The sequence below is a fragment of the Pleuronectes platessa genome, chromosome 19 (assembly GCF_947347685.1).
Source record: "Pleuronectes platessa chromosome 19, fPlePla1.1, whole genome shotgun sequence".
NCBI lineage: Eukaryota > Metazoa > Chordata > Actinopteri > Pleuronectiformes > Pleuronectidae > Pleuronectes > Pleuronectes platessa.
In genome coordinates this window covers 967,061-982,997 of record NC_070644.1, presented here as the reverse complement: position 1 = coordinate 982,997, position 15,937 = coordinate 967,061, and the positions used below count along the sequence as shown (strand labels likewise).

The 15,937-nt window shown below is 41.3% G+C and overlaps 1 protein-coding gene across 5 annotated transcripts in view; it reads left to right on the top strand.

Annotated features, from left to right (window-relative positions):
* The window catches only part of dennd1a (DENN/MADD domain containing 1A), a 74,435-nt gene that overhangs the window by 36,851 nt on the left and 21,647 nt on the right, over positions 1-15,937 (top strand). For all 5 annotated transcript variants that reach the window (XM_053411790.1, XM_053411789.1, XM_053411793.1 and 2 more), the window contains 5 exons: positions 1,792-1,861; positions 2,530-2,610; positions 4,403-4,456; positions 11,948-12,058; positions 14,068-14,168. In XM_053411790.1, coding sequence (XP_053267765.1) covers positions 1,792-1,861; positions 2,530-2,610; positions 4,403-4,456; positions 11,948-12,058; positions 14,068-14,168 — 417 coding nt within the window. The remainder of the gene's footprint in view (positions 1-1,791; positions 1,862-2,529; positions 2,611-4,402; positions 4,457-11,947; positions 12,059-14,067; positions 14,169-15,937) is intronic.

Below are 15,937 nucleotides of genomic sequence, written 5' to 3'. Positions count from 1 at the left end.
CCAACTCAATATCTCTCCATGCCAAACAATAAATACAGCAACTAAAGTCTGAACAGTTGCTTACATATTAATGCATCCTCTAGGTTAAGAAGTAATTCTTCAGGCCTTCCTTTGGTCCTGTTCACGAAAAATATAATTAAATACAGAACAATAAACCGCTTCTATTCATTTAAACAAGTTACTTACAGGTTCTGTTTTATGGTTCTGTCTGCTTGGTAACAATATAGCTTGGTATGTTAAGTCGGATATAAATTAAATAGGGATGCACTGTGTTTAAACATTCTCAAATCTTATAAGACAAACAGACAAAAATACTGGTGTCGCAGCATGGTCTCAATCAAAGGGATTTGAAAAGGACAAACCCAGCCCTTATATAGCCTCCCCTTCACTAGTTTCCTCCCCTCTGACAGGTCTCATAGAATAGACATTTGGGCTTGAGATTCTTGAACAGCAGTGTAATACATCAGACACACAATTAAACTCTTTAAGAGGATGTTATTTCAATTTAGTGGTTATTTTTGAGGATAAAAAATTGTGGAGCTGTTGAACTGAACTGGATTGTAGTACTTTTGGTTGACAAAATATTAAAACGTCACTCAGTATGTGAGGTTCAACAGTTCAACAAATTACTATTAAAATGAATTGACACCTCTTTCGAACAGCCACAATAAAAACTCAACATTTTAATCAAAATGAAGGAGTACTTATGGCAAGACTGCATTCATTTTATGTAGGTGTGGCTAAGATAGAAGGCATGTTAGTATATGTGTTACTGCAATCTTTTTGAATTTGCTGTCCAGGATTTACTGATCAGGTATCTTACAAATATGGTATTGTATTATAATGTATGTCATAAGCAGTGACTGGGTAATTTTGAAAACACTGATTTATTCATTGTTATGACCCAGCTCAAGGGAAGCAACATAGAGGAGTCAAACAACAACTAAGCTCTGCAAAAACTAATGTTCTGTAACTTAAAGTTAACAACAAGCATAGAGTGGTGGCTAATAGCAATGCTGCTGATCCTGACTACACAGACAGACAGAGAGAGAGGGAGAGAGCACTGGAAGCTTCTCAGGATTTTTAAAGGCCAGTCAGCAGGTGCCAAGTAACGAGGGCAGACGAGGGAAGGAGGAGCTCCAGGTCGGCTGGAAAACATGGCAAAGAACGAATTTTGGGACATAACATTCATGAGATCACAAAGTTGTTTTAAATGGGCACTGCACTGGTTTGCTTATAATGCATAAAATTCAGTTAAAAACAATAAACCACAATATAAGAATGATGCAGAACACTGACCGTATCAGCATTATATTGTGTCAGAGTTAATCATTTGCTATAACTCATCTCAAGCATAGTGTTGATTATATTAAGCAAATGTAGCCATTACAATTCAGGGATCTTAACATTTTTAATAGTAACTAGGTAATTTAGGTTGTTAAATATAACCCAGTGATACCCTTCTCCATTACAACATATTAAACGGGTACATTCTGATGTTGCCTCACTGAGTTAATCTTAAAATTGATTGTGAGTATTAAAGATTTAAGATTGACAAATTAAAAACCTTTAAGATATGTGATTAATCAAGTGTTTAGTAGTAGTTCAGTAGTTTTTCCTCACTCTTGTTGAGGTTTAAGGGCAGAGGATTTCACACCTTGTTAAAGCCCTATCAGACAAATTGTGATTTGTGAATATGGGCCATACAAATATAATTGTATTGATTGATTGATTGAAGTATAGAAGTGTAATGCTCAGCTTTGTAACATGTACAAAACATTTTTTTCTCAGCTACCTGCCCTGGTTTGAAGTGTTCTACAAGCTACTGAATATCCTTGCAGATTACACAATCAAAGGCCAGGTAAATTGTGACAGGTGTCTCATTGCAGAACATGTGATTTTGAACAGGTCAGTTCTGAACAGTTTTTCTAGTCAGTTTCGTTATTTTGATTAGCTCCAGTATTTGCCCTGATTTGTCATGTTGGCTTAAGATATGGAAAACTTGATAATAGATTTTCTAATTTTGTACAACATTGAACAAACAACACTAACTCCTATCAGTCTTTGAATGTATCTATGGAAGTTAACATAATAAAGTGACCCAGCATTATAATCAATCAGCCTTTTGTCTGATGAAGGCATGACCAAGAGATTTGGTATGAATTATAATGTGGATTTCTTCAAATTGTTCTGTGCATACTTTGTAACTTGTGTTCTTAGTAGGGCTGGGCAACGATTAAAAGTTTTAATCACGATTAATCGCATGATTTCCCTGATTAATCACGATTAATCGTGTTTGTATACGTAAAATCCAATAATGAATTAAAAAGTAGTGTGTAGCGCACTTTAATTTTAAATGTTCTGCAAATAATAAAACCTGCGTTAATGTGCGATAAAATAATTGTCGGCGTTAAATAATTGATTGCCCAGCCGTAGTTTTGAGTTATTTACTTAATGTTGAAGTTGGGTTATTGTGTCTTGCATGACAATGTGACCATGCTAGGATTGTGGATCTACAATATGTTTCAGGAAAGCCAATGGCAAGAGCTCCTGGTATCACTTCATGTGCTACCCATTCCTGAGCCAGGGGTCCCTGTTCATCTCGGTGTGGTGAGTCTGGCTCATTTTAAACTAGAAACACTACAGGTATTTCTCTAAATTTTTTCTAAAGAAAAACAATTCTACTAATAATTCGGCTTAAGAACCTTCAGGGATGGCCTAAAACAAATATCATAATACACAATATCCCCGATAATTTGAAACTCTTAAAAGTCCACAGGACTAGCGGACGTTAGAATTTCTGACGGGCCCTGAATGCACCTCTTCGGAAGCTATCAGCAGATATTGGGGCTTAAAACACGGTGTATATATATAATATAATCTAATATAAATGTTGGGGCTTGCCTTCAGATCATTGAGCAGCTATGGATCATATTGGAAACTGTGTTTTAACTGTTTGTTTCCAGTGTTCTTCATAAAAGTCACTGACCGGCTGCTTCACATGAACACATCTCACAAAACACACATACAGACACATAAAAAAGCATCTTCTCTTGCTGGCGTGAACGCCATTCACGTTCATCTTTGTAAACTCATAAACTTGCTGTGATAATTAGGGCCCGAGCACCGAATGGTGAGAGGCCAATCGAGTCGAAACTAGACTTGTAAGAAAAGAGGCCCGGCCTGATGACATTGACACAGAAATTATGACTTGAAATCACAGCGCCCCCTGGTGGCTACAGGAAGTGACATGTTTTATACTTTTATGAACTGCTCCTGGCTGCTTTACGATATACAACTCAAAAGAGCTCATTCATGTCATTGGATCATGGTCAGAATTGTGACGTTTCCTCAAACCGCGTAAACATTGATGTGCGGCGAAGAATTTTCCTTCGCCAAAGAAAGCGATGTTGTCATAACTCCACTGTGCATTGTCATCACTACTAAACTTCTGTCACATGATAAGAGTACAAGCCTGAACAGGTCTATGTGTCAATATTTCCTCAGTGTCATAGCGCCACCTACTGATTCGCCATGAAACAGGAAGTACTTTTTAATCCACTCTGCATTATCTAACCGGCTCCAAACTACTGACATATGGTCACAATCGTGATCTTAACAGCTCCATATATGAATATTAGTTCAGGGTCATGGCGCCACCTGCTGATCAGTGTGAAAATTAAATTGTGTTAGCATTGTCCAATTGACACAAAATTGCTCACGCTACATCAGAGCGCCTACTTGAACAGATCTATATGTTTGTGCGTAATAATAGTGATAGCGCCACCTACTGGCAACAGGAAGTAAGCTTTGTTTTACAACTATAATTCGATTTACATAACATTTTTCAGTTTGATGTGCAAGTGATAGCGTGGAATGTAATGAGCAATTAGTAGGCAAGGATCGAAGCAGGAAGTGAAGCGTTTATCTTTCCGCAGTGCGCAAAACGCATGCAACGTGGTGACGTGCGCCTGGTCATCGATCGCTCTCTCCACCGACCGCAACAGGCTTCAACGTGCGGGTGCTCGGGCCCGCCAGTGCTACAACGTAGCCCTAGTTCACTTTTGCTCTCTCATGCTCTCTGAGTTTCTTCCCTCCTGATACAAATAGTTAACTCCCTTGCCCATTCAGAATTATCTGGGAGTGAACTGTCAGCTGTGAGTGGGGCATGAGAAGAAAGAAGCGAGAAGCAAGAGAAGCGAAACTCAGTTTTTACTACTTAAAACATTCACGTTACAATTTATACTTGAGGGTCGCGATATAGTCCTTTTATACATCGCAAGTGGTAAAAGCATCGAGTATATTGATAAAGTTGAGCGATTCTTGAGAGTGTATTGCTGCATATTTCCAGACAGTTTCTATTGCATGGTATTAATACTGTTTACACTTAATCTTTCTCCAGCATTCCTTCTTTACTGTGCCTGACACGAGGGAACTCCCGAGCATACCTGAGAATGTAAGTGTTGTTGCTTTTTTTTAATTATTTCTTTGTGAGGCTAAATCCATACTATTACATTTTCATTTGGAAAACATAAATTCTGCTGTGGATAACCCTGGTATGCACACTCCTGTCATTCATTAGATCCTGAGGGAAATCACAATCCTACCTCTAAGCTAAATTGGTATTTTTATAATTACAACACCAAAACAATTGGAAGAGTAGTACATTAGCAGAACATCACAACTTACGTGTACAGTTCAAGTTCAGCGACAAAAGAATGTTCATATTGAGGAAAAAACACCAAGGCACTAACAGAACAATGTTCTTCATGCAGTCCAATACAACTAGGATGCACAGACGACCTGCCTTTTTAACATAATGACTCAACACAGGCACAGACTTAAATGCCTGAAACCTTGCATTAGTCAGTTAGAACTGAAGAGGTGAAATGTCTTCAAGAAACACAAGCAAGTCCATGTACACTTGTACAACTTCTGGAGATAAGTGTTAGCCATTTAAGATGTTCAGATCTTTGCTTGTTAAATTATTCCTAGAAGATGGCTTTCATGGCTTTACCATCCATGGTTGGGATGCTATCACATGCCTATGTGGTCGCTACAGACAGACAAGTAGTAATTAGTGCTGTGCTACATCAAATACCACTGCCCTTTAAGATCAAACACAACTAAATATTTTCTACATAAGACCCACATTCTCACACAAGTTGGAGGAGGAGGAATGGATGTGACAATGTCAAATGGCACATACCATGATATAGTGTAGATTGTCGATAAACCTGTATGATGAACAACTACAATATTAATTAATAAAACTGACACCTACATTCTTGGAGTCCATTCCCATTGTGAAAATCCATGACAATATTACATTAAAGGGATAGTTTTAATTCACTCATTATCTACTCACCACTATGTTTGAGTCCACAAAACACTTTTTGAGTTTAAGGGTTAAACAGCGTTGCGGCCGTATCCAATACAAGAAGTAATAATAACAGTAATTCATTTCATTTATAGATAGATAGAATCCTTTAATAGTCCCACAGTGGGGAAATTTGAGGGTTTACAACAGCAGCGCAGGTACAGTGCAACAAGAGAAAAAGAAAGAGCAAAAAAAACATAGTAAGAAACAAAAACAACAATGAGCAACAAAAAGTAAATAGTAAATAAATTGTAAATAATAGAACAATTAAATAATTAAATTAAATAATTAAATAAATTGCACAAATTGTGTTGTGTGTTAAATGTTAAATGGGATCACAGCTGGTTGTACAGTCTGACAGCAGCAGGAAGGAAGGACCTGCGGTACCTCTCCCTCACACACCGGGGGTGAATCAGGTGGTGGCTGAAGGAGCTGTTAAGAGCTGCCAGGGTGTCCCGCATGGGGTGGGAGGAGTTGTCCATCAGGGAGGATAGTTTAGCAACCATCCTCCTGTCTCCTACCACCTCCACCGTATCCAGTGGACACCCCAGCACACTGCTGGCCTTCCTGATGAGCTTGTTAAGTCTCTTCCTGTCGGCTGTCGAGATGCTGCTGCCCCAGCAGACCACTCCAAAGAAGATGGCTGATGCCACCACCGAGTCGAAGAAGGTCCTCAGGAGTGCTCCCTGCACACCAAAAGACCTCAGACTCCTCAGCAGATAGAGTCTGCTCTGTCCCTTCTTGTAGATAGCCTGTGTGTGATCAGTCCAGTCCAGATTATTGTTCAGGTGAACACCCAGGTACTTACAGTGCCTTGCATAAGTATTCACCCCCTTGGACTTTTTCCCATTATGTACTGTTACTAACTGGAATTCAAATAGACTTAAATAAACTTTTTCCCGTTTGATCAACAAAACATGCATAGTACTTTGGAGGTGCAAAATAAATTTTATTGTGACACAAACAATAATGAGAACAAAAAAGTTCTGTTGGGTGCATAAGTATTCACCCCCCTGTGTCAATACTTGGTAGAACCCCCTTTCGCTGCAATTACAGCTGCAAGTCTTTTGGGGTATGTCTCTACCAGCTTTGCACATCTAGAGAAGGAAAGGTTTGTCCATTCTTCTTGGCAAAAAAGATGAAGCTCAGTCAGATTGGATGGAGACCGTCTGTGAACCGCAATCTTCAAGTCTTGCCATAGATTCTCTATTGGATTGAGGTCTGGGCTTTGACTGGGCCATTTTAAGACATTAACATTCTTTAATCCAAACCATTCCTTTGTAGCTCTGGCTGTATGTTTAGGGTCATTGTCCTGCTGGAAGATGAACCTCCGCCCCAGTCTCAAGTCTTTTGCAGACTGCATCAGATTTTCTTCAAGGATTTCCCTGTATTTGGCTCCATCCATCTTTCCCTCTATTCTGACCAGTTTCCCTGTACCTGCTGAAGAGAAGCATCCCCACAGCATGATGCTACCCCCACCATGTTTCACTGTTGGGATGGTGTGCTCAGGGTGATGGGCAGTGTTGGGTTTTCGCCACACATAGCGTTTTGCATTGAGGCCAAAAAGTTCAATTTTGGTCTCATCTGACCAGAGCACCTTCTTCCACATGTTTGCTGTGTCTCCCACATGGCTTCTGGCAAACTCCAAACGGGATTTTTTATGGATCCCTTTCAACAATGGCTTTCTTCTTGCCACTCTTCCATAAAGGCCAGATTTGTGGAGTAGACGACTAATAGTTGTCCTGTGGACAGATTCTCCCACCTCAGCTGTGGATCTCTGCAACTCCTCCAGAGTAACCATGGGCCTCCTGGTTGCTTCTCTGATTAATTTTCTCCTTGTCCGACTCTTCAGTTTGGGTGGACGGCCTCCTCTTGGTAGGTTTGCGGTTGTGCCATATTCTTTCCATTTTCTTATGATGGATTTTATGGTGCTCAGAGAGATGTTCAAAGCTCTGGATATTTTTTTATAACCTAACCCTGCTTCATATTTCTCCACAAATTTATCCCTGACCTGTTTGGTGAGCTCCTTGGTCTTCATGATGCTGTTTGTTCAGTAATGATCTCCAACAAACTCTGAGTCCGTCACAGAACAGGTGTATTTATACTGAGATTAAATTGCAGACAGGTGGACCCTATTTACTAATCATGTGACTTGCAAATGTGACTTGTGAATGCAATTGGTCGCACCAGATCTTTGTTAGGGGTTTCACAGTAAAGGGGGTGAATACATATGCACTCAACACTTTTCAGATTTTTATTTGTAAATAATTGTGAAATCCATGTAATATTTCCCCCCACTTCCAAATGATGCACTATTTTGTGTTGGTCCATTACATAAACTCACGATGAAATACATTTTAATCTGTGGTTATACCATGACAAAATTTAGAAAAGTCCAAAGGGGGTGAATACTTATGCAAGGCACTGTATAAGATCTCACGATGTCAATGTCTGTTCCCTGGATGTTCACTGGTGTCGGAGGAGAGTGTTTACTCCGGTGGAAGTCCACCACCAGCTCCTTGGTTTTTCCAGAGTTGATCTGGAGGCAGTTCCGCTGGCACCATGTTATGAAGTCCTCGTTCAGTTCTCTGTACTCCCTGTCATCACCGGCAGAAATGAGGCCGACGATTGCAGAGTCATCAGAGTATTTTTGCAGGTGGCAGTTAGTGGAGTTGTATGAGAAGTCCGAGGTGTAGATGGTGAAGAGGAATGGAGCTAGAACGGTTCCTTGTGGGGCCCCCGTGCTGCAGGACACCAGGTCAGACTCACACCGCGTATCCGCACATACTGTGGACGGTTGGTGAGATAGTCCAGGATCCATGCGGTGAGGTGGTGGTCCACTCCGGTCTGCTCCAGCTTGTCCCTCAGAAGTAGAGGCTGGATGCTGTTGAAGGCACTGGAGAAATCAAAGAAAATTATCCTCACAGTGCTTCCAGCCTTTTCCAGGTGAGAAAGGCATCTGTGTAGCAAGTAGATGACAGCGTCATCCACCCCGATGCCAGACTGGTAGGCGAACTGGAGCGGGTCCAAAGATGAGCTCACCAGGGGGCGGAGATGTACAAGGACCAGCCTCTCTAGCGTCTTCATCAGGTGGGATGTTAACGCCACCGGTCTGAAGCTGCTGAAGTCCTTGGGTCGCGGGGTCTTTGGGACTGGCACCACGCAGGAAGTTTTCCACAGCTGTGGTACTCTCCCCAGCCTCAAGCTCAGGTTGAAGACGTGCGTCACTATCCCACACAGCTGGACTGCGCTGGACCTGAGGAGCCTTGAGCTGATCCCGTCTGGACCCGTGGCCTTCCTCACCTTCATCCTGCTCAGTTCTTTCCTCACCTGGGCAGTTGTGAGGGACAAGTTGGGGGATGGGGGCTGAGTGCCGTGGGTTATTGGGGGGGGGTGGGGCGCTGATTGTGGACTGTGGTGTATGAGGAGTGGGGGAAGGGAGCCGAGTGTTGTGGGGGAGGGGGTGGGGGAGAGGGGGGGGGGCAGTCCACAGGGGGTTGCAGCAGCAGAGAGGACTGGATGGGGGGAGGGGTGAGTGGCTGATCGAATCTGTTGAAGAACAAGTTCAGGTCATTCACCCACTTCTGGTCCCCCGTAGGCTGTTGGTTGGGCCCCTTGAAACCAGACATGGTCTTCAGGCCCTTCCAGACCCCGCTGATGTTGTTCTGCTGCAGCTGGTCCTCCATCTTCATCCTGTAGACTTTCTTCCCGTCCCTTATCTTCCTCCTCAGCTCCCTCTGCACAGTCTTTAGCTCATCCCTGTTACCTGATCTAAAGACCCTCTTCTTTTCCTTGAGGAGGGTCTTTATTCCATGGTTTGCTGTTGGAGAAACAGCGTACAGTCCTGGTGGGGACGGTGTTCTCCATACAGAAGTTGATATAGTCCGTTATGCAGGTAGTGAGACTGTCGATGTCCTCCCCATGGTCATCACTGAATACTTCCCACACAGTAGAGTCAAAGCAGTCCTTCAGAGCCTCCTCGGCTTCCTCGGACCATCTTTTTACTGTGCGAGTCACAGCTGGCTGCCTTTCCCGCTCTCCGTTGTCCTGTCCGCCCGTATGATGCGGAACCCGTCCAGTGTAGCATGTGTGTCCAAGGGGTTAGCTCCGTTAGCCATGTCTCCGTAAACAACATGAGGCTACACTCACGGTATTCCATTTGATGGCGAGTCAGCGCTGATAACTCGTCCATCTTGTTGGGGAGAGACCGTACGTTTCCCATGATGATGGAGGGGAGAACGGGTTTAAAACGTCTCCTCCTGGCGCGACGTTTTGCTCCCGCTCGGCATCCACGTCTCTTCCTCCTTAGCTTGCGGGAGACCTCAGGTCTCTCCCCAGGTAGCAGTGCCGTGTGCCGGTATGCTAACAGCTGTTCCCTGGAGTAAACAATGGGACCGCGGCTGTATGGCTTGCTGGATCCCCGGACACGGTGGTAAAAAGTGCAATAAGCAGCAAAAAGACAGCGACAAACTTGATGAGTCTTGTTGCCATAGTGTGCTACAAAAATTACAAATGAAAAAGTAACAAAAATAACACAATAAAACAGAAAATAAACAGAAAAGGCTCAGTGATGAACAAGAGCTGCTGTGTAAAGGCAGCCACTCGTGCGGCGCCAGTAGAGGCCTATCATAGCACTCAGGGTCATTTTACAAGTCAGAGATAAAAACAGAAAAAAAAAAAGAAAAAAAATGTATTAAAAAAAACAATAAAATAAACAGTGAATAAACATTATTGTGAAGGAAAAACTGTCTGGTTTTGAAAAGGTGGATTTGGTGCCGATGAGGAGAACCTTGATTTTATCATTGTTGAGGAAGTTGCAGTACAACCCAGTACATTTGAGGAGCAAGAGAGTGGTGGTCGAAATCTATAACCAAGGATAACAGGGCCCTTGTGTACCCTCCACTTGAGCTGATTTAACCTGAGTAATAAGTGGATTTTGCTGTAGATAGAGCATAGAGGTATAGTTCAGGTGTAAACCATGGGTCAGAATGGGAGAAGGAGACAGATGTTTTAAAAGCCTATGAGGACCACAAATGTGGTGAGAGACTAATTCATCAGCGGTGGATCAACTGTTTGTGCTGGGGAGGCTATCAATTCCACTGGAGAAAGAATTTGAATTTATGTCCTTAATAGTTGTGAAATGAAATGACACGAGATTTGTTTTGATATTAACTGGTTGACATTAAAATATATCAACATATGATCAGAGATGGGGCGATCTGAACAGCAAATAAAGTCCAGAATATGTCCTTCAGACTGCGTGTAAAGGAAAAAAGTTAAAGTATGTAGTTAGAGCTTTGTTGATATTGTCCATATGTATATTAAAATCTCCCAGCAATATTCTTTTTGGAGAGAGTCAGCATAAATGGGTTAGAAAATTAGCAAATAAATAAAAAAAAGTGTACATTAGGCTTAGCTGGACTCTATTCCAGCCACATGATTGGTTTTGGCGCGGCGCTATTCACAGCACTATTCACAGCTCTTTTCGCAGCGCTGTTCCTGTGGTCTGTCAAACATGGATGGAATGAGTTATTATATTTATCAAGGAAAAGTTATATCGTGATAATTATTGATGGATGAGTATGAGACAGGGTAGTCAAGGCGAGGAGAAACCATACAAACATCTTATTAATCCTCATTATTGCCGGAGATAGACCAGAGGAGGGCGATGGGCGGCGGAAGCAGCCAGGTTTGGAGTGGGAGCCGACACGCAACGGATAATCTGATTGATGGTTAGTATGACCACAACAGCTTACAACCTTGCAGAAGTCAGTGGAGAGTCAGATAAAGAACAGTAAAACAATAAACAGTAAATGGTGACCAAACGTAAAAATTACTTAAAATTCTTCCATACTGCTTCTTTAGTGTCATTTAGTGTCATCCAAATGCACCGACATTCAAATTCAACTCGAAACTGTGTCATTTACACCATGTTTTTAGCCTTAATGTCTTCTGATATCGTCTGATATCGTCTGGTGCTGCATTCGTGAATGGATCACATTGGACATTCAGGCCAAAAACATGGTGTAAATGATAACATTTCAAGCCGAATTTAAATGCCACCATTTACTTCAATTGTATTGGATTTAGCTAGAAAGCTGTTTACCCCTTAAACTCCAAACGTGCTTTGTGGACTCAAACAGTCGCCCACCCTTTTATCAGCATAGTGTTGAGTAGATAATGAGTGAATTTTTGTTTTTGGATGAACAATCCCTTTAAATTAATTCAAACAGTGACTTTTTAAAATTATATCCTATCCATAAAGTTTTCATTATGGAACTGTCTTATGTTAACGAAATGACAAGACTTAACATTTTACGCTTCTGCTATAATTATTTGGAAAAACAACTATAATTTCACTTTTCTTAACTTTAAGCCATAATTAGTTATAAAAAATGAGTGATCACTGCGTAAAACGTGTCAATTAAAATAGTTACTGGATACTTTTTGTGCAATGTTGAGTTTATGACTTGAACCACATTTCATAATGTACATACTGAATCATCAATTTGTTGGTCTTTACCTTCATAACTAACTATCAATATGTTTGTTTTTCTCTCCTTGCAGAGAAACCTAACTGAGTACTTTGTAGCAGTAGATGTCAATAACATGCTTCATCTGTACGCTAGTATGATTTATGAACGTCGAATTCTCATCTGCTGTAGCAAACTAAGCACTGTAAGTAGAGTCAACTTCCTGTTTCCTCTCTCTTTTACAACTTTGAATATTTCTATTTCTAAGGTCTATTAGAATCTATAGATTGCATTTATATTGTTACCTTTCTGAAAGGACTTTAAGATTTACTTGTACTGCAATTTTGAGACTGTTAGGTCAGGGTATGTGGTTGGAAATGTTATCCTTACTCAAAGCAAGTTGGCATCAACCACTTTGGTTACCTGTTGAAATCAAGCCTTTCCACACAGTACATCAGTTGATTCCTGAGACAATTATTCCCCAAAATGTGTGCAGATTTTAAGGTTTCATTATTAACTAGTAACCTACCTCACAATGTTAGGGAAAGTTATGTCAAATTCATGTATGTGCCTCTTGTCTTAGATATCAGTCCTCTAAAATTGCTTTTTCTATCAGGATCCATGCGTTATTTCCTGGGAAATTGGCGAAAATGTAAAAAAAGAATGCTTGCAGTGTAAAAGAAAGTTTAACAAAGACATCCTCAAATTGCCCCATCAGTTTTAAAATTGGATGTTTTTTTTTTCTTGGCCTATGTCCCATCCTTCCAACAAGCTCTATGGAAATCTGAAATAGTTTTTGCGTAGTTCTGCAACGAACAACAAAGACAAATTGTGATTATGTGATATGATGACATTACAATGTTTCTCTCACCACAACTTGGCAGAAAATAGGATAGTCAATAACCATTCTGATAGTTAATAGGAAATAATGAGATTTTACATGTCTTTACAATCCACTGGCCCAGTGATGTGGTGGGATTTATCCCAGTGCTATTGATTTAAGAAAAGTACAGTAGTTATAATTTATATTTTTATATCGCTGTGATTGAAACAGCAGTATGATCTTACTGATGCTGAGCTCATTGGGCATCTGTCTCAACCGCAACCCTACTGTTGTGGTTCAATGTCCCTGCTCTCATAATAATTTATTCAGATCCTACTCAGACATAGGCACATAAGAGTGAATGTTGGATTTTCACGCTATGTCAGCATGTTGGTTCATGTGCACTTAATAGCAGACAAAGCTGGCAAGTAGTGTAGATACTAGGGATGAGCGAGTACAGCATTATCTGTATCTGTATCTGTTAACCATATGAATTATCTGTATCCGTATCCGTACTCGGAGTGGGCGGGACCTAACCCGGAAGTGGGTGTGACTTAACCTGGGAGTGTGTGTGTGAGTGTGTGTATGAGTGAGTAAGAGAGAGACAGAGGGGGAGGGTGTGTGTGTGTGTGTGTAGCTTAATTTGTAATATTTTTTATATCACTACTACCTAGAATGTGTCAGACACTCAGTGCGTGAAGTAAAATAAAACTGGTTAGAGCCAACTGACGGTTTAAAAAAAAAAAAAAAATCCAACTACCGGCAGAGAGAGGGAGAGAGAGAGAGAGAGAGAGAAAGAGAGAGTAGCCAGACGCTAGAGAGTAGTCAGACACTCAATCCGTGAAGTAAAAAAAAAAAACTGTTAAAAAAAAAAAAAAAAAAATCTCCGACAGGCAGAGACGCAACGCGAGTCGCTTTCTACCAGCACCAAGTCTGAACGAACCCACGTTTAACAGAACTCTACTGGTTAATAAGTAAGTACAAACTGAAATAAAAACAAACTTCAAGCTGAAGAAACCCTAAACGTTAACGGAAAAGACCTGCGAACCTGAGTGACTGAGAGACAGAGAGCTGTTCTGTGAGTGAGTGAGCAGAGCGATGTGTGAAGGGGAGGAGCGCTGTGACGCTGTGTGAGGATTTTCATTCAGTCCGAGCACAGATATTGACTCGTATAATACTCGTGCTCGGCAAAAGTGCTTTATCCGTACCGGATACTCGTTTCAGCCGAGTATCCGGCTCATCTCTAGTAGATACTACATTCCATTAAGGCTGATATAATCAATTTTAATTTAGTTTGTATTATTTTGACAGTTCACAGTAAAAGAACTGTATATAAAGAGCAGCAATTTAACATAACCTATGATACATTTAATTTGTGTTCTTGGCTACAGTTAACAGCTTGTGTCCATGGGTCTGCAGCCATGCTATATCCCATGCACTGGCAACATGTTTACATTCCTGTCCTGCCTCAACATCTCTTAGACTACTGCTGGTGAGTATACTGCTTATTATCTCTCCAAAACTGTTGGCGTGTGTACTTTCAAAGATTAACTCACATTGTCAACAAGAACAAGACCATACTCATCAGTACACACACCGATAAAGCCTCTCTCTTACACAGATGGTAAGACATCTTCTCGTTTAATGATTTGTATCTTTTTTTGCTGTTAATGTGAAGTCAACTCTTATTCTGTGTAAATTAAGAGTGAGAGTGTTCTCATCGGGAGACACTGTTAGTGCCAGCAGGGCTTAAAACTACGGTGGCCCTAAGAGCTCAACGAACAGCAACTTAAGAAAACACATGCAAGTTGACAAAACACAAGCAATGTAAGAAAACATCTTCATCAATTTCACAACACAACCCATTACAGAAACAAGCGTCAAATAGACAAACGCTGCCAGTATATAGGCTCCAGGTGTGTGTGATCAATCTAATTTTCCGATCTCCACTGAGCAGTTCAGACTTGGGTTTCAGCGATTGAAGATACAATTTAGAGACCAATCACAAGACAAAGAAGCATCTAAATCCGCTGCCTGTTGCGGCTGAGAGATGGAATTCGGCTCCTCTCAGGGCTGGAAACAAAACACCATACAGGCAGGCATCTTGGGCCCTTGGTATCGATCCCTCGTCATTGATCCGTCCCCGCCTATTTTGTATGAGGCTTGGTAGCCTGGACCAGCCCCCCTTTCTGTGCCCCTCCTTCTTGATTTTGAGAAGGTAGTCCAGGGACAGCTACAAAATCATTCCCAGGCCACTCGCCTCTCACAAGATGGCAGGATGCTTTCTGACACTAGAAATCGATAGACCATCTTCTGTGGTCAGCTGCCTCAGGTGGATCAGGCAATAGCAGCATTGACTTTGTTCTGTTGCTTTTTTCAAAACTGCCCACGGACTACAGTTGAAAATATGCCAAGATTGCTAAACTGGCTCATTGACACAATTGTGTCAATGAGCCCCTTTTAAAACGATCCCCATCCAACCTCCAAGAGGTCCTGCAAAAAAGAATGGGAGAAACTGCCCGAAAATAGGTGTGACAAGCTTTTAGCATCATACTCAAAAATACTTTATACTGTGAATACTTATGTACATGTTATATTTTGGTTGTCTATGATCCCCCAACAGATCTGGTCGCCCAATTGTCAGTGGCTTGGGTTGGGGTGCCACCTAAAACCTTTGACTAGCCTTGCGTCTAGCTTGTGCAGCCCGGGACTGTGATCCAGTTTTGAGGCCAACTGACAATGCACAGATGAGTTATAATGAATCCCTCTATTTTGGTGATTCATCAAAATTTGACGCCCGTCCACAGCGTGTGACTTACACAAAAAAAAAGAGGTCGTTTTAATCTCCATGTTGTTGAGATGAAACTCACTGTATTTAAAGTTGATCAGATGAAAGCTCAAGGAGGATCACAATCATTTCCTTTTACTAATACTTTTATCATTTAGTATTTGACTCAAATTGTAACCACATGCAACAATAACTAATCAACTAACAGTTTAACACCATTCATACGCTTTTAAATAGGCATGGTCATATTTGATACCTAAAAATCATAAAAAAACTGTCGACAAGCCTAATTTAAACATCCAGACCTTGTGGCATAACCCAGTTGATCCCCCGGCATTAACACTGTCTTTGGTGAGCTGCAAACAGAGGAAAATGTCCGGGGTCATTTCATGTCATGATCTTCATGACTGCCTGTCCAAAGATGATCGTTTTGTCAACTTTACATGACTTCTATGACTAGCGCTGTTTGCCTG